This window comes from Eptesicus fuscus, chromosome 10, assembly GCF_027574615.1.
Source record: "Eptesicus fuscus isolate TK198812 chromosome 10, DD_ASM_mEF_20220401, whole genome shotgun sequence".
In the NCBI taxonomy this organism is placed as follows: domain Eukaryota; kingdom Metazoa; phylum Chordata; class Mammalia; order Chiroptera; family Vespertilionidae; genus Eptesicus; species Eptesicus fuscus.
The window spans coordinates 42042476-42062607 of record NC_072482.1 but is presented as its reverse complement, the minus strand read 5'-3'; the positions used below and the strand labels follow the sequence as shown (position 1 = coordinate 42062607).

The window sequence follows — 20132 nt, the reverse complement described above, 5'->3', positions numbered from 1 at the left end:
GAGTAGGAATGAGACGAGGATTGGACACTCTCTCCACATTTATTCAACATAGTTTTGGAAGTCCTAGCAAGAACAGTTATGCAATAAAAAGAAATAAAAGGCACCCAACTTGGAAAGGTAGAAGTAGAACTGTCACTACTCGCAGATGATGTTATATATAGAAAAACCTAAAGACGCCATCAAAAATTATAACTAATAAATTCAATAATGTTGCAGGATACAAAATCAATACATAAAAATTTGTTGCATTGATTTATACTAACAATGAACTGTCAGGAAGAGAAATTAAGAAAACAATCTTATTTGTAATTGCATCAAAAAGAATGGAATACCTAGGAATAAATTTAACCAAGGAGGTGAAAGATCTGAATGTAGAAAACTAAGATATTAATGAAAGAAAATGAAGAAAACACAAGTAAATCAGTAGTCCATACTCATGGTTGGAAGAAATAATATTGTTAAAATGTTCATACTACCCAGAGCTATATACAGATTCATAATCCCTATTAAAATTTCAGTGGTATTTTCACAGAAATAGAAAGCAATTCTAAAATTTATATATAACCAAAAAAGACACCAAATAGCCAAAGCAATCTTCAGGAAATATCAATAGAACAAAATAGAGAGCCCAGAAATACAACCACACATACTAGGTGTACCGGTTCATAATGGCGGATTTTGTAATCAAAGAAAACACAATAATTTCAAGAGAAACATCAAAAGTGCTTTATTCAAAGTAATGTCCATTGCTAGCTACACATTTCCCCATCTTTCAGGTAATTTGTGGATACCATCCCAATAGAACTTTTCTTGTTTTGAGGCAAATCATTCAGAGACCCAATTTTCCACTTCTTCGTACATTTTAAAGTGCTGCTCAGAAAGTGCGTGTGCCATCGATCGGAACAAGTGGTAATCTGAAGGAGCAAGGTCTGGTGAATACGGTGGGTGGGTTAATACTTCCCAGGCAAGATCTGTTAACATGTCTTTAACTGGTTTTGAAGTGTGTGATGGTGCATTAGCATGAAGCAAAATTACTTTGCCATGTCTTCTGGAAAATTCTGGTCATTTCACAATCAAAGCGTGGTTCAAATTGATTATTTGTTGTTGGTAGCAATCAGTATTAACGGTTTCACCTGGTTTTAGAAGCTCATAATACACCACACCTTCCTGATCCCACCAAACACAGAGCATTGTCTTCTTTCTGAAGCGATTTGGCCTTGCAGTCAGTGTTGTTGGTTGACCTGGATCAACCCAGTTGATGTGGCACCCATTTTCCTTCCTTTAAAATCTTTCCCATTGCTTGTAAACGATCAGAAATTGTTTGCTGAGCAACATTTAATCTTTCTGCAAGTTGTTTTTGAGTTTGACACGCATCTTCATCTAATAATGCTTGTAATTGTTGGTCTTCAAACTTTTTCGGTTGACCTGGACGTTCTTTGTCTTTCACATCAAAATCATTACTTTTAAAGCATTTAAACCAGCATTCTCAAGTATCTGGAGATGGAGCATGTTCACCATAAGCTTCCCGAAGTATACAATAACTTTTTTTTTTTTTTTTTTTTTTACAGAGAGGCAGGGAGAGGGATAGAGAGTAGAAACATCAATGAGAGAGAAACAGATCAGCTGCCTCTTGCACACCCCCTGCTGGGGATGTGCCCGCAACCAAGGTCATGCCCTTGACATCGAACCTGGGACCCTTCAGTCCAAAGCTCTATCCACTGAGCCAAACCGGTCAGGGCAATAACTTTTTCTTCAAAATAAAGTAATGAATTAAACTTCCCGCAAATGCTCTTTTTTTGGCACAAAATTCGACATTTTTAAGTGTAAAAATATCTATGATGTTTAACACCTTCAGCAAATTTGACATATGAAGTTTTGAAGCTTGCTGTCAATACAACAAAATAGCATACATATCAAATCATATATATATACACACACACACACACACACACATATATATATATATATATCAACATATGTGTAACTCCATCTATTGAAAAAAAATCCGCATTATTAACTGGTACACCTAGTATGTGCTCAATTACGACAAAGGAGCTAAGAATACACAATGTAGAAAGGACAATTTTTAATAAATGGTGTTGGGAAAATTGGACAGCCATATGCAAAAGAATGAAACTGGGCCACTACCTTACACTATACACAAAAAACAACTCAAAATGAATTGAAGATTTGAACATATAAGCTGAAACCATAAAACATCTAGAATAAAGCATAAGTGATAATCTTTCTGACATAGGTCTTGATGATTTTTTAAATCTGACCTCAAAAGAAAAGGCAACAAAAGCAAAAATAAACGAGTGGGACTACATCCAACTAATAAGCTTCTTCACAGCAAAGGAAACCATCAACAAAACAAAAAGGCAACCTACCAAATGGGAGAAAATAATTGCAAATCATATCTCTGAAAAGGGGTTAATATCCACAAATAGAAAGAGCTCATACAGCCCTAGCCTGTTTGACTCAGTGGATAGAGCACTGGTCTGAAGACTGGAGGTTCTATTCTGGTCAAGGGCACATATCTCGATTGCAGGCTCCATCCTGGCTCTGGTTGGGGCCCATGTGGGAGGCGACCAGTCCATGTGTCTCTCTCACATGGGTGTTTCTGTGTGTTCCCCCTCCCTTCTGCTCTCTCTAAAAATCGATGGAAAAATATCTTCAGGTGAGGATTAACAAAACAAAAACCTCATACAAATCAATAGCAAAAAAGCAAGTAGTTCAATTAAAAATGGACAGAAGATCTGAATAGACATTTTTCCAAAAACGACATACTGATGGGCAACAGGTACATAAAATGATGCTCAACATCATTAATTATTAGGAAATGCAAATCAAATCCACAATGAACTATCACCTCACACATGTTAGTTAGAATGGCTGTTTTTAAAAAGACAAGAAATAACAAGTATTGGCAAGGATGTGGGAAAACGGGAACCCTGTTTACTGTTACTGGGAATGTAAATTGGTGCAACCAGCATAGAATAAAGTATGCAGATTCCTCAAAAAAATTAAAAATAGAACTGCAGTTGGTTGGAACATTGTCCCATATGCTAAAAGGTTGTGGATTTGATTCCCAGTCAGGGCACATACATAGGTTGCAAGTTCGGTCTAGTTAAGGCAAGTAAGATCTCTCTCTCTCTCTCTCTCTCTCTCTCTCTCTCTCTCTCTCTCTCTCTCTCTGAAATCAGTAAGCATGTCCTGGGGTGAAGATTAAAAAAACTAGAACTGCATTATCCAGAAATTCCACACATGGATATTTATCCAAAGTAAATGAAAACTCTAATTACAAAATATATGCACCCCATGTTCATTGCACCATTATTTATATTAGTCAAGATATGGAAACAACCCCAGTACCCATCAATAGATGAATGAATAAAGAAAATGTTATACACACACACACACACACACACACACACACACACACACACACACACATTATACACACACCCAGTGGACTATTATCCTACCTAATAATAGACAAATATGCAAATTGACTGTACCTTTGCTATGCCCACGATTGGCCAGGAGCTGCGGGACTCAGGGTGGCTGGGGTGGCCGATTGGGCCGGCAGGACACTGAGCTCGCGTCGCCAGTGGCGGCCCGAGCTCAGTGTCTGCACCATGGCTGTGCTGTGGCACAGAAGGGACCTCTGGGGCAGCGAGCTCACGTCCCGCCGCGGACCATCAAAAGCGGGGGAGCTGGGTGCCTGTCTGCTCAGGCACCAGGCCTTTCAGAAGCCTCCGGCGCTGCGAAGGCTTCTGAAAGGCCTGGTGCACCAGCGGACAGGCACCCAGCTCCCCCGTGATCGAAAGCGAAAGCGTGTAGGGGACCCTACACGTGCATGATTTAATCATGCACTGGGCCTCTAGTTTAGCCATAAAAGAAAATGAAATCTTGCCACTGGTAACATCATGGATGGATCTCGAGGGCACTATGCAAAGTGAAATAAGTCAGAGAAAGCAAAAACCATATGATCACTCTTATATGAAGAATCTAAAAAAAATAATAAGAGAAATCCAAGCTCATGGGTACGGAAAACAGATTGGTGGTTGCAAGAGGTGGGTGGTGGGGTGGGAGAAATGGCTGAACTATTTGTTTGTTTGTTTTTTGGTTGGGGAAGGGTTTGTTTAAATTAAATTTTAAAATTTTAAATATATATATTTTTAAATAAACATTTTCTGTACAAAGGACTTACTGGGTATAATTAACTATTTAAATTTAGTCTATGCAATTTTTTTTAGATTTTTTAGCTGCTGTTAAATATGGAAGAAACCTTAAATTTTACACTTCAATTTCTTAAGTTCTGTTTTTGGATTTTAACATAATTCTTTATACTTGTTATATCTAACTATATTAGTGAAATAATTGCTATATTATACTGAGTGGAAAACTACACAAAGAGCATATGCTCAAAGTAAGATTAATATACATAACAATTCTATACCATGTTTGACATATAGTTTTAACTAATTATGTGGTGATCTTCAATTAAATTCAGAGAAATTAATTTTTAAAATTCCCATTAAGTTACTTTTTATTTTCTTAATCCACAGCAAGTTGGCATTGATAAAGGTGATATTCCTGACCTCACACAGGTAAGTGATTCTTTGAGTGGAAGATTCAGTGTACATGAAATTATTATTCTGTAGTTTTTCATAAAAGGTCTTACCTAGATCATTGATAAAGTCTTGTAAGTATTTAAAAGTATTTAATGTATTTTAAATGTAGGCCAATGGACTTTCTTGGAAATTATTCTAGTTTATTTTTTCTAGCTATTAAATATATTTCTAGAGGTAATATGAATATTTTCCTGCCCTTATAAACATAGTTTCTTCTTAAAAGGCAACTGAATTTACTTAGGTCATATTTTCATTCTTGAACTTGAATCAAAAGGGAGCCTTGAATATTGTTTTAAAAAATATTTTATCTATGAAAAGATATTTGTAGGCATGATAATCAAGACATTTGAATTTGTCTTCCTGCTTGTTCTTCTAGATTTCAGCATGCCCCAGGTGCAAAGAAGGGGCATGAATGGGCAAACTCTGATATAGTTCTACCACGCTGATTTTTGTCTTTATTTGTAAAATAGTCCAAATAAATAATGCATGTTAACCTAGAAAGTTGAATATTAAAATATTCAGCTCAATGAATAGCTTTTAGAAATGATAAATCATCTTTATTCAGCTCTATAGGCAGCTCACTGTAGAATAAAAGAAAAACTGGATGTATTGTTAGAAGTGCTGTCAGTTAATAAGAAAATAGGTCCTCCTTTGTCTTAGTTAGGGCAGAGCCAAAAGGAAGACAAGGAAAGGTTTAAAGGAATACTTAATACTGTTTTGTTTTTAAAATTATAGAATTATAGTAAATCATCAAAAGAAGGAATCACATACTTGCATTTAATTTATAGTGATACTATAAAATTTATTATAATTTATATAATCTCTCTAGAGTTCAGAGACATAATATTTTTTAAAATATATTTTTATTGATTTCAGAGAAGAAGGGAGAAGGAGAGAGAGATAGAAACATCAGTGATTAGAGAGAATCATCGATTGGCTGCCTCCTGCATGCCCCCTACTGGGGATCGAGCTCGCAACCTGAGCATGTGCCCTTGACCAGAATCAAACCCAGGACCCTTCAGTTCACAGGCCAGTTCACAGGCCGACACTATCCACTGAGCCAAACAGGCTATGGCGACATATTTTATATAATGTTATGTGTTATCACAATTTGGTGAACAGAGATAAAATCCTTAAGATACAGTCTTGCCCTGGCCCTAATAAAAAGGTATTCTTTGGTAGAGATCCGTTAGACTCTGGTATTTCATATCCTCTACTTTTGTTATGATTTTAAGAGCCACATAAACTTCACTATTAATGTTTAATTTGTAAATCACCTCCTCATTAAAAAAATTTTTTGTAGCTCATTTCTCCAGTATATATTTACATCTCAGTACAAGAGTATTGTGTGCTTCTGAAATTTCTTAAGCTACCTAATTGTGATTTCTGTTGGGATTATAAGTAACAGAGCTAATTCTTATTTAGAGCCCCTTCCACAGGTCCAAAGGAGACTTCTAACTGAACTGGGGAATTTAGATACACTGGGACAGTATAGTCAAGTCCTAGCTGGAATGTGAGCTGCTCTAGGTAGGGTTAATCCTTTAGACCGTGCTAGACCAGAATCAATCTACAGATGGGTCAGAAATGCTACTTTTTGTGGGCTCAGTTTAACTCCTTTGAGATTAGGTTCTCTGCCAGACCTCTCTGTGGCCACCATGGCACTCAGTCTAGCTGTGACAATAAAAACACCAGACGTGGGAGAGGGTTAGAGAGGAGAGGGAGACCAGAAGGGTTACCTGTTGACTGGGAGAAGGAGTAAGCTGCTTAGTAACTCAAAAAAGGATTAGAATTCCTCTTGCTGCAAGATGGAGCAGAGGAATTTAATGGCTATCCTTTAGGTTAGAAATTGCATAATAACTATCAGCGTGGACATCGGTAGCCCTTTTTAAATTGTGCATCTAATGTCATCATAAGTGCATTTAAATGACTTATGTGTATCAGTGACATTTCCTTTAAAAACATTCAAAAGTTTGTTTTGGGTAAGAAGTGAATATGATATCAGAACTGATATATTTCTCAGCACTTTCAAATGGTTTCTTAAATCTAATGATCAAAAATTTGAATGATCTTTTGGTTGCTTTTTTCCCATTTGTGTTTTCTTAATTGTATTTATTGGGGTGACATTGGTTAATAAAATTATATAGGTGTCAGGTGTACACTTCTATAATTCATCATCTGTATATTGTATTGTGTGTTCACCACCCCAAGTCATTTAGCCCCCCTTTACCCTCTTCTACGTCCCCTCTAACCCCCCTTTTCCTTCTGGTAATCACCATGCTGTTGTCTGTGTCTGTGAGTTTGTGTTTTTTTGTCTTACTCACCTCACCTTTTTCACTCAGCCCCCCTCCCCCTCCCCTTAATGATGCTTTATAATCTAAAGCCTCTGAATTTTAGATGGATGCTTCCTTTTTTATTCTAGACTCAAAATTATTTATGAATTTGTTCCAAGAAAATGATTTTCAAAATAGTATTTCCTGTTTGGTGTGTGTGTGCGCATTCCAAATTTAAATTATCTCCATTTATGAAAAACATCTTAGGTTTTGATGGCAGGAATTCTGGTTGACCTGAAAACTACTGATAAAGAAAAGTCTCCTTTTAAAGACTGTACCATTGATGAATCGGTAACCGTAATATATTGCTGTTATCTATTGGCTTTCACAGGCTGACTTATTCTTGGGTTGGTGTTTCCGTCTAAATGGTCTATTGACTTTGGCATTTTAAAAATGAGTAACTAATTATACTTTGTTAACCTTAAATTTCTTTACAATAGCAAAGGCATTCTCAGAGTTTTGCTCCTTGGAAATTTTAGTTTTGCTTTATTGCCTCCTACACGCCAGGATATGCTCAGCACCATAGATACAGTTGAGAAGAAGGCGGTATTCCTGCACTCCTGAACATTACTATCAAACAGTTGTTTTTTTTTGTCTGCATACATTTGAAAACTTTATTTCTGTTAGATTTCATAGTACTTACAAGTAATTTAAATGATGAAGCATTTTAAACCTCTAAGATAAAATGCTCCAAACTTAATTTTATGTGCCACATATTGCAAAATAACTCCTCTTAAAGACAAAAGTCAATTTTGTAGTCTGTGTTCTTGATCAGATTTCCATTATGGCTATTGTGACTGTTAATTTGTTTTCTAAAAATTCTTCCTAAAATTGCTAAGAAACTTTGCAAAAAAAGAAAAAAGAAAGAAATTGCAAACTCTGTTCCTGGTTTTGATTTTTGTTGTTTAGCTACCTAAAAACTGTAATAGGAGAATATACTACCTCTTTTTTATGCTGTCCTATATTGTTCTCTATTCTGTGTCTGTAAGTAGCATTTGTTGTTGTTTTTAACAGGCTTAGCACAGAATCACATTTCCTTTACATTGTACTTACCATTCAGAGGACCTGAGTCTTCTAAATGGAGAATGGTTCTATCACTTGACACATTTTTTCCATACTGTGATCCCATATTAAAAATTTAAAAAAAATGAAGTATGCCTCCTGGGTTCCATTATTATGAAAATTGTAATTATTATTATAATTTTAAAGTTACCAGGTATGGATACACCTAAAAATTATGAAGCCATTACTATTTTCTTCCCTTTAAGGTTACAATGTACACTTTGTTTATTAAATTAGCACAACCTTATAGTTGACTATTTCTTCTATACAGCAAAATTTTCTTTATTTTTACAAACTTCTTTTTTATATATTCAGAGGCATACTTGTTACGGTAGTTTACTGGAATTTGTTGAGTAAGTCCACTTTCACCTGAGTTATATTTTAAACTTTTAATTTTTATAATTTTCTAGATTTATTATACCCCCTGCTAGTCCTTATTCTTTCTACACTATAGTCATTAACTTTTTAGATAATGCTCATAGGGTTGTTTCTTTCTACCTTACCTTCATCACTTTGATCACATTAATATTTTGTTCACTTAGTAATTTATATTTATAAACTTATGTTTGCTTCACTTAGTAATTTATACTTATAATAATCACATGATTATTGAGACCATTTATGATTCTATTTGTAAAATTTAAGTGAATATTAAATAAATATCCTAAACTTTAAAAATCAAAAATTTTTAATATAATTTTATTTTAAATTGTCACTCTAGGTACCATATAAAATTACAGTGATATGAATTTTTTTGAGTTATGTGAACTATTTCAACAGTTAGCATAGTTCTTCAAAATTAATTTCATATTAATTTAAATACAATTATTAGAATTCAGTGTATCTATAAATGTAGTTATATATTTTATTCATTAAATGCTATTCTCTGAATGCCTATGCTGCTAAGGTCAAATTTGGGTTAAAATTATATGAGAAAGATGAAATTAAAATTTTGATGCTTGAGGAATAGAGTGGAATATTGTTTGAATCTCTTATTTCTCTTTCTAATATACAGTAAAATGCCATCACTTTATATTGCCTAAAATGTTATGAAAACAGTTACTTTTCAATAAAGTGGTTGAAATATATTAAATCTGCCAATACACATAGTCCATTATAACATTATTATATTTGATAGTTATTTTATTATAGAAATAAATTAAATGCCTCAATAATAAGAAAATCTTAATTGTTATTAGCTACTAAAGGTGTATTCTTTTCCCCACAACTATCACTTACCCCCCCCCTTTTTTTTAGTATAGTAGCAATTTTTCCTAATATTTCAGTCAAACGTGGATAAGTGAGATTTTACTGTATTTTCAAATTTCTGTTACTTTGTACTTGAGCACTTATATTTTTGACTTGGATATAAAAACCTATTCTTTTTTCACTGTGGTCTTATGGAAACATATGGTGAATTGGATTAAACTTAGTTTACTGCATATAAGTAATATGTTAGAAAAAAGTTTATCCAATGTATACTCTACACTGAAACCACACTGTAACACTATCTGTTATGCAGGGGAGTTAAGTACATATAGGATTGGCCTGTCTGAGATTCCAGGGAATTTAAAGATTTTTAACACTAAAAGCCCCTAGAATGTAATCATCTCACATATATATTGGGGTCCACTCACAGGCCTCCACCATGCAAGGTTACAGTGACGTTCCAGTGTGTTTACTGTGCAAGCAAGCAATCCAGACATTTATTTTTACTTTCTTATTGTAGGCTCCCAGCAGTCTCATGGAGACCCTTGAACAGCATCTAAATACATTAGAAGGAAAGAAACCTGGAAACAAGTACGCATTAGTTGTATATTATAAATAAGATGAAAAATGTTAGAATTGTTCTTTATAAGAATGAGATTTATCACAGTACAACTTATACTACTACAGTTTTAGGGTATGCTTTATTGTAATTCTCCTGGGTTTCCTCAAACCCCCCCACCCCCGCCCACCGTCCCATTAACTCATGACAGTGCGACCCCACCTGCAACCATCTGTCTGCAGGCGAATGCAGCAAATGAGTAGGTTGCACCTATGTTAACTGAACTTGCTGATTTATGTATTTGCCCTTAGAAGGGATTCACAATAATCAGAAAAAGAGTTGCTTATGTTTAAAAATTGAGGCTGTTATCATTGGGCATACGTAAAGCAAGCACAATTTCACAAGCAGCCTTGAACACTGTTGTGTTACCAACCTCACTGTTAAAAAAAAAAAAGCCCTTGAGTATAGTTTCTTGGACTCCAGACTCTTCCCACTTGAACCATTCAGCATGGCATGCTGCTGACATTCCACTAAGAGATCTTTTTATAGAGTGGCAATTAAGCAGTGGTAAGTGCAATTTTACTGGATTTTTATACCTGTGTTTGGCACTTACATTTTTTTACTATTTTTCCTCAATACATGCAAAAAATGTCCAGGTTCCATTCCTATTTATTTATTTATTTATTTTTGCTCTGGCAGGGGTAAAACTTGTGCATTCACAAGACCCAGTGCTTTCCGCTCTTTGTGCCTTGCTGGTCCTGGATGCCAACCCCCTTATCTCTGTCTGTGTAAATCTCACACATCCCGGGAGGGACATTTCATGAAACCTTCCTTCATCACGCTCTGCCCTGTGTTGTGGCCGTTTTTTTTTCACACATGTGGTTTAAATAGATTTTCTAATTCTAAAGGTCAGGGATGATTTTATACTTCATTATCTCCCCCTGAACACTTAGTGTAGCTCTCTCCACAGAGTCAGCTTGAAATGTCGTGGTGGTTTGTCCTGGCTTGATGTTTAGTCCACTGAGCTTGACAGCAGAAGTTAGCAGAGACAACTTAATAACTGGCCATGACAGATCTGTAGGCCGATCAGAGATATTACCTGCGGTACAGCTACCAAAAGGCAACTCCTTTCTGCTCTCTTCTCCCAGAATCTAGACTAGTGTCCCGACCTTACTTTTGTTGTTGTTTTATTGGCTAAGTGTTATTTCTGTCATTTTCCCCAAGTTAGTCTAAAAAGTATTGCCTGTTTTAAATTTTCAATGACAAACAGTAGTGTAGGAATCTCTCAGGCGGTTATGGCAGAGCTACTGCAATGATGGACCTCTCGGGGGCTTTAGCAGGTTTGTTACCACAGCCCAGGGTGTGGCCATGGGTGATCAGCCTTTTGTGGATAGATTGATGCCAAATAAAAAACTAGAGAGTATACTAAGTCACAACAGGCGATGCCCGCTTCCAGCTACTGCTGGGGCCATCCTGTACTACGGGATCTAGGAAGCCAAGTGAGTTGCCTTGGATTTAAGGAAAAGGAGGCAGGAAGCCTGAGAAAAGGCCCTGCTCCTGTGGCAAAGGAACCTTTTTCGCGAAGGAAATGCAGTATGCATACCCACAAGAGTTAGAGCCTCTTCCTTGGGCAGTTTCTCTGCACTCTTTCCCTCTCAGGTTTTCCCCCACCACACACGGCATAGTGGATTTCCTTAGTCCTAACTTCAAATCTAAATTCGCCCCCTGGTGGCTGCTGCAAATTTTTTGGAGAATTTAGCTATATATACTAACGTACATTTCCAAAAGCAGTGAAATAGTAACTTCTGTTTTGAATTACCTTTAGCTGAGCATACTTTTTCTCTCTGCCTTAAAATCATTTTATGCTTGTCATATTTCTTTTCTGAATTGGCTAAGACCGCATATGAACTTGTCTTTTGCTTATTCCCTGTTTTTAAAATAAATGAACTACAGTAGTTAACTATTTTCTTCTTTGTATGTTTGTGCTTACCTGGGAACTTAAGTGAAGGGTGAGTACTATATTGAGTGACTTTTTTTTTTTTTTTGCATTTGGTTATTACTAAAAATGCAAAAAAAAAAAAAACACTCTTAAGAGTCCACATTTGGTATTTAGAACATTTAAAATTGATTTCTGTCCATTTTACACATCTGTGTTTTTCATTATACTTTTTTATTTGTCTCACAAGTTGACTGGCATAAATGGTTTTACTTTAGTTTGGTCTTCTTGGATCAAGACTAACAGTCTCTCTTAGATACTAGTATATATGTATGTATGTACACAAATATATATATTTCTTTTAGATTTTAGAAATCAAAGTTTTTTTCATTTATTTAGTAATCAGAAGATTTTCCCATGTCATATAACAAAAGACAATTTTATAAATAAAATTAATTATTAAAGTTGTCTCCAGGTTAGGTAAGTGCATAAAACAAAGCATTTTCAAATGTCTTCTATAAAAATATGTATGCCCTTTATATTTAGTGCCTTAAAGAAACTGATATTTTGGAACTTTTATGCAATACTGTATGATGCACCTTTGTATATTGTTTGTTTCTATGACCTTATAGACCAAAGAGAGAATTTTATTTTATTTTATATGTGGGTTTCTAACTGTTGAGGGTGCAGGAAATGCAAGATAAACCTATTGTAAATAAAATTATTTGGAAGACAGATTTTTCACATCTGTGTTTTATTTTTGTTGTTGTTTATTTTTATAACTAGCACTTATAACCAGAACTATGTAGGGGTTATTGTTGTAAATAAGAAATAACAAAATGTTCTCTTTTGATACCTTACTATTAACATTGTGGAAGTAAACTATGTGCATCAGAAAAACCCACATATTAGTTTGTAGCATTTTAAAAAATTTAGGGTAGATTACTTTATAGTCATTTATTCTCTTCTAAAATTATGTTTGTGCTTTATTTCCCCCAATACAGTTCACTAAGTGCTAAGTTTCTCTAGCTAAAATAAGTATAGGTCTGTAATAAATGTCATTACTTATATATAAAACATTGTAGTCTTTTCTTTTATAAAGGAGAAATGACCAATGGTAAGATAGAAAATCAACAAAGGAACAAGTAAAAGGAAGCAATGTATTGTGTGAGGGAGGAACAACTGTGCTGGGCTATGTGTGTTTCCGTCAGGACCCGCTGGGATGTGAAATGAGCACAGGCTCCGGGCATCAGACAGACTTTGACTGGATTCTTAAACCCACCACTAAAGCATGAAGAGACTTGGCAAATTACTTACCTCTCTGAACCTCAGAGCCTCAGATTTTAACCAGTGATTAATGATCCTTTTTAAAGTCATATCCCAATGGGAGCACCTCTAGTTCTCACCTTTCTGATGAAATCTTGTCAAAGGCTGGATCTGGTCCATGGGAACAGAGGTCACACATCCTGACAATTTAGTTTCACACAAAATAATGTTTAAGACTTTTGGTTAATTTACATTTTTATACAAAGAGTACATAAATGTATTCTCATTCAAAAATTCAGATAATACAAAATATATTTCACTGCCTACACATTGCAAGCTGCTGTGTAAAGTGCCAGAGATATAAATCATTGAGATGAGTCCCCTCACTGCTAAGAACTTAGCATCTAATGGAGAATACAGACACTTACACAGTTAAGATATAGTGCAGTAGGTGGCATGATAGCTCCACAGGGACAGTAAGAAATTTTCATTTGTTTGTCTAATCCATGGGGTAACTACATGTGTCATTTAGTAATAGCATTCGTGTAGGAGCTTGGCAAAATAATTCTTGTGCAATTATGATGTTTTATGCTTATATTTGAGCGTGATATTCTTTAATGGCAGATAGAACAATTCTATCATTTTTGTTATATCTTTATTATTGCCATGGAGTATACAATATGTTAGAAATGTTTACGTATTAGCTTAAAAACATATTTCAAAAAGCGCTTGCACATCCTCAGTTCTCTTTTCTGTAATAGTAGTATTCCTCGTGTGTCAGTACCACTGAGCAGTGCTTCATGACATTGCTTGAGAGATCATTTAATTTCAATTAATTCATTCTTAGAAAGTGACCATGTCGAATGGCTTCTATATTTTTTTTGCCAAGTTCAGGCTGTTTTTTCTTGGATTTTTATTTAGACTTCGTTCCCTTCCTTTTCCACACAGATAAAGGAAAAAATGGTGGGAGTGGAGAAATTATTAGTCAAAAACACATTAGGGAATTTTTGAACTCCTGCTATACAAGATTTTTAGGTGCCTAAGTAGCTTTTAGGATATAGAGCACACTGTGATTCACTTGTTTCAGTAGGCCCTTTGAAATAAGCAATGTAGATAAATGTATATCCTTTTCTTTATAGGATATGTCATTCTTAAGATTATATTTAGCCAAACTACACATAACCAAATTAAATGTTACCTTTATTCTTCTACCTTCATAATATAGTAGAAATTTCTATGTGCCCTTTCTTTACATTAATTTTAAGTAAAAACTAAATTTAAATAGAAAATGGCAGGCATATATTTGCAAATGAACTTGACTATAAAAGGTATTAATCAGGCATATACTACTACTAGATTTGTTTTGCTATATCCAATAATAAAAATTCATGATAGTATATAAAATTCAGTTACTAACTCTCTGCTAATTCTTTTCTGCTACTGCTACATGTGATATTTTCTCTATAGATAAGTAGCAAGACATCCCTGACATCCTATAAGACCCTGACTATAGGCTTCTTATTGCAATGTATTTTTATTCCTTTTGTTTTATTGTTATTTTCCACCAACTCAGGTTGGTAAAATGTAAGCTGTTTAAGCAGATGTTTCTGAAGCACTTTGTAGAAGTGATGTGCAGTAGTCACTGCTATTCATAATATAACTAAAAAAAAATAAAAATTATTTCTTCCTAATTTTCCTTCACTGCTTTAGAAATAAACATTGAGATTACTGTTCATTTTTAAGCTTCCACTAGTTCTAATAGGACAATAGGAATATTTTTTATAGATTTCATTATAGCCATTAAAAAAACTTAAGGAAGTTGAGGCATATTTCAGGCACAGGGCTCATAGGGATTTTTTATTTATTTTAGTGTTTCTTTTATGCATCACAATTATGATTAATTAATCACAATATACTTTAAACTTAATGAGTTTCCTAACTTTTTGAAATAATAAATCAGCAGGTTTTTTAATTCTATAAAACATATTTTTCCCAAGTTTTGGAGAAAAAAAAATAAATTCCAATTCGGACAGCTTATTTTTGATGGACATGGGCAATAATGATCAACTTGAAGAATTGAATTGCTAAAGATATAGGGGGAAATTTTTAATTTAAGAATTTCTAATACTAGAAATTTAGTGGGTGGGAAACATTAGAAGAGGATGTCAAAAAAAGAGACATATGTACTACTATTTGTAATACCTTAAACAATAAATTTTTTTTAAAAAAGATGTCATAACTGAGTAAAAGATAGAAAGTATTAAATAGTGTGTCCATTACTAAAAAAAAAAAAAAATTGTATATAAACAAATTAATGTTTGACCAAGTGATAGTATCAAATTTAAATGCTTCTACATGTATATTCAGTTTTAATTTTTTTGTTGCCTTTTAGATCTGGTGCTCCCTCTCCATTAAGTAAGGTAAGTTTATTTTTTGTTGTGTTTTGTTTTAACAATTTTAATCATTTTCGAGGTGCAGTTTAGTGGATTACATTCACATTATTTAGCAACATTGCTATCATCCATTTTATAACTTTTTTATCTTCTAAAACAGAAACTCTGTACCCTTGAAACATTAACTTTCTACTTCCCCTATTCCAAGTCCCTGGTAGCCACTATTTTACTTTCTGTCTCTCTGATTTTGAGTACTCCAGGTACCTCATATAAGTAGAATCATTTTGTGACTGGCTTATTTTTCTTAGCATAATATCTTCAAGGTTCATCCATGTTGTAACATGTCAGAATTTCCTTACTTTGCAAGACTGTATAATATTTCATTGTATGAATATACCACATTTTGTTCATTTATTCTTCTGTCAATGAACACTTTGAGTTGCTTCCACCTTTTGGCTATTTTAAATAATGCTGCTGTGATCATGTGTGTATAAATATCCCTTCAAGTCCCTGCTTTCAATTCTTTTGGGTATTATGCAGAAGAGGAATTACTGGATCAGGTGTAATTTTATTTTTAAATTTTTTAGAAAAGGTAAGGTAAGTTTTTATGTATTCTCCTTTATATTTTCTAAGTCCAGTGTAATATCACAATGTGAACTTAGTCCTTTACCACTGAGAACAAATGTATCTGTAACATTTTATTAGTTGAAAAGCACTTTCACATACTCTAAATCACAGCCCTGTGAGACAAGTAAGGCACATGATATTATGTGTGTTTTAATGGTAAAGAAAGCAATTGTAGTTGGGAATCTTTCCACAGTGTGCCTTTGTTTTTTGTTTTCTTTTCTATTTTGGTTACTCTTTACCCGAGGATATTTTTTCCATCGATTTTTAGAGAGAGTAGAAGGGAGGGAGGGTGGGAGGGAAGGGAGGAGAGAGAGAAAAAGAAACAGAGAAACACTGATGTGAGAGACATTGATTAGTTGCCTCCTGCACATGCCCCGACTAGGGGATCGAACCTGCAACCTTTTGGTGTGTGGGCCGACACCCTAACCACTGAGAAACACCAGCCAGGGCCACAAGCATGCTTTTTAGACAGCCTACTTGAATAAATTTAATTACTCCCTTACCTCCCTATCTCTTTTTTAGCATGTTTAAGGACAGGATTAGCGTTATCAGTGACAGGAGTATTTCCCCCTATAGATCTATAGTTCATGGGTCTGCAAAGTGGAAGTGCTGTTGCTCTGTCCTGTAGATTCGGATTTGACTAGAGTGTGTTGTGCATCTTCACTTTCAGTCTTCTCCAGCCACAACTGTTACGTCTCCTAATTCTACACCAGCGAAAACTATTGACACGTCCCCACCGGTTGATTTATTTGCAACTCCATCCACGGCTGTCCCTGTCAGGTGAGTTAATGAACATTCAGTGAATGTTTATTAGTATTTTGACAAGTTGTTGTTTTTTTATGTACTGAACCCAAATGATTTCAGAAAATGAAAGCTAATCCTAACATGTATTACTGGGGTTACTTTTAGGTACACAAAGTAAGTTATTTTATACCTGATACACTTACCGAGGCCTGTACTTCTAAAAGCATAAGAAGGCCTAAGCTGTGGAAATCACCTTGCTGCCCACACATTTGGGAAAGGAAGTGGAAAAACCATGCACACATTGCAAGTTCTTCTGAAATTGGCTGACACAGAAAATGTTTTCTAAAAAGTGTTTATTCTTGTGGGAAATTCAAATGGTGTCTTAAAATGCCTTTTTTAAAAAGCTTGCAGTTGTAGATCAATTAGCTGGTGTATCTGAGGGACTCAGACTCAGGTGTTAGGAAGGGACCACTGTGGTGTTTCTAATGAGCTTTACTAGCACGTACAGGTCAGAACGGTGGTGAGAAAGGTAGAGATGACTGTACATTCTGTGAAATCTCAGGGCTGCCTACAGTGAAGCCCCAACTCGCAGTGGCTTCCTCAAATAATAACTTTAGGTCAACTCTTTGTTTGGCTATTTTGCCTTAGGATTCTGGTCTCATTTTGTACTATCTGTGACTCTGATTGTGAATGCCCTATATTTAGAGACTTAAATTTTGAACTAAGCAATAAATCCAAGTAATACACCCACGTTAACAATGTATGTTATCCTCTATTGCTTAGTTTGGCTTTTTATAATCTTCAACTTGGTAAAACCAAGACCTTTCTGTCTCTATACTAAGATAAGTTACTTCTTATAAAAGCTCTGATATGAATATTAATAAATATACTTTCCTATTCTGGTAGTTATACCTGTTGTATTTATTAAATGGACATCAAAAGTAGGCAAATTTCAAGGGTTTAGAAACTTTTTAAGTAGCAGAATCTATTCTTCTTGGAATTCTAATCTGTAAAAAAGATAAAGATGTAATTGCTGTTTATGAAGAGGGGATGGGGAACCTGGGACTCTGATGGCTTGGTACCTGGTCTGGTGACCTTTAGGCCAGTGCTCTTTTAACCTGAATGTACATGTGAAACACTCAGGGTCATGTTAAAATAAAATTTCTGATGTAGGAGATAATGGGGTAAGCCTGAGATGTTGCATTTTTAACAGGGTCCCAGGATGTTACTAGTTCGGGGTCTATACTTTGAATAGCAAAGCTCTAGGTTCCTTCTTAGAACTTCTGCAAATGGAGGAGCTTTGAAAAATCACAGCCCCAATGAATGAAAATAAAAAAATATATATATAAGTATTTCCAGGTGAGTCCTCTTTATAGCCAAAACTGATATGTTGTAGTTTTATTTAGAAAACAAGGTACATTAGTAATTATTCATTTTACTATCTTGGGTTTATAAATAAAGTATTCTTCTCAAGACAAGAATTTTTTTCATTAAAAACTTTTAAAATAGAGAAAAGAAAAGAAATTATCCATAATCCTCTTACCCTAATACCTTTAATATTTGGATGATGTTTCCTTTTGTCACAGTCCTCCTAATCAGCATTTCGTAACATGATTAAGAAAATTCCACCTTACTTTGAGGCATTTAGGTTTTCCCTTTTAATTTCTGCTCTGTGATCTGGTGAGTGACTCATAGCTTGAAATATGATTTAACTTTGTTGTTGTCTATAGAGCAAGAGTTGGCAAACTATGGCCCCAGGAGTCAAACCTATCCCCCATCCCGCTGGCTGTTTTTTGTAAATAAAGTTTTACTGGAACAAAGGCACACTTACTTGTTCATGCGTCATCTATGTCTTGTTTCACTTTTACGGTGGCAGAGTCAAGCAGTGATAGAGATCATCTAGCCCACAAGCTTGAAATACTTAGCCTCTAGCCCTTTACAAATCTCATTTGCTAACCCTTGGTGTAGAAGAACTACTACTATCCTTTCCAAGATATTATTCTCTTATTTGATTTAAAATCTGTGATGTTTTCTACATAATTCTATTAAAAATATCTTTACATTATAAAATTTCAAAGTCTGACTTTAAAATTATATTTCCATTCAGTACTTCTAAACCATCCAGCGATCTCCTGGACCTCCAGCCAGACTTTTCCTCTGGAGGGGCGGCGGCAGCCGCGGCGCCAGCACCAGCACCACCTTCAGGAGGAGCCACTGCATGGGGAGGTGAGTGAAACCAGACAGTCATGCCATCTCTCTACTTAGTTGCTTTTACTCAGCTATAATTGTTATGCTTACCTTCTGAGGGTCCAAAATGGTGCTAGAAACTTGGAGAGAAAATGTTCACAATGGCATCTATTAATTGAAATATATATTGAGTGAGACAGAGACAGAGAAAGTACACATAATACAGTTAAAATGTTCATGTAGTCATGTAGTTTTTATTTTAAAAGTTGGAACAAAGGCAGTACTTTCCTTTGCTGTTCTAAAATTCTGATTATATTTAGTCTTGTTTTCTAGAGATTTGGGCTTTAGAAGTCTGGGTATTCCTGAACATTTATGAGATTATGCAAAGACAGCATTTCTAATTTGGTTTTCTCAGGGAAAGCCTTCCTTCATGGATTCCTGACAGGAATTGATTTTATTCACATTGTATTTGACTTAAATGCAGTTAAAATCTGGGATAGCTTTGTCACTGGAGAATCAAACTTCTCGATTTCTCGCAGGAGCGGGATTCTTGCGAGATCTTTAGGAAATGAATTTTCTAAGACTTGCACGGGAGAACAAGATATGGTAAAAGACTTTATTTGCATGGAGTTACATCTCTCAGATTGCAAAGCCCCATGCCCCTTAACCCAGTCCTGAAAAGAGGGGCAGCTGGGAGTCCAGTAGAGCCAAAAGGGGGGCCAGTGTCCAGAGCTTCTGTTCCATGTTGCAGCCGGGTCCAGCTCAGCATTCAGGCGAATTAAAGTCCATTAGTCCACTGTGTGGGCACAGGGTAGTGCACCTCCTGCAACAGGAGAGCCAGGAACCCGGCACACCAGAGAGAGAGAGAGGCTCTGTAATAAATCAGTGACCCAAAATAACAGCATAGGTGATCTGATCCTGAATTCCTGGCTGGGGGGTCATGGAGAGTAGTCATGCTCCAGGCCTCTGTCTTCTTTAATGATAGGTGGATCTTTGCTTTAAGTCAGCCCTTTCCATTGTTCTTGTGCATATAGTTTACCACACCTTTGAAATGCCAGATTAATCCTCTTTTTTAGAGGCATAACCACTCTTAAGGGAGCACATAATCTTGTTAACTATCCTATAATACCATCATTTCGCCACCTTCAGGTATCTTCCTTATGTCCCCTTCTGAATTCC

General features: G+C 35.3%; 1 protein-coding gene across 26 annotated transcripts in view; it reads left to right on the top strand.

Annotated features, from left to right (window-relative positions):
- SNAP91 (synaptosome associated protein 91) overlaps window positions 1–20132 on the top strand; it is a 123939-nt gene that overhangs the window by 57864 nt on the left and 45943 nt on the right. For 17 of the 26 annotated variants that reach the window (XM_054721864.1, XM_054721865.1, XM_054721859.1 and 14 more), the window contains exons 8-12: window positions 4575–4616; window positions 9762–9832; window positions 15395–15422; window positions 16693–16802; window positions 18874–18992. In XM_054721864.1, coding sequence (XP_054577839.1) covers window positions 4575–4616; window positions 9762–9832; window positions 15395–15422; window positions 16693–16802; window positions 18874–18992 — 370 coding nt within the window. Of the gene's footprint in view, window positions 1–4574; window positions 4617–9761; window positions 9833–11803; window positions 11810–15394; window positions 15423–16692; window positions 16803–18873; window positions 18993–20132 lie in introns of all 26 variants that reach the window. The other 9 variants (XM_054721867.1, XM_054721866.1, XM_054721863.1 and 6 more) reach the window with 2 other exon arrangements.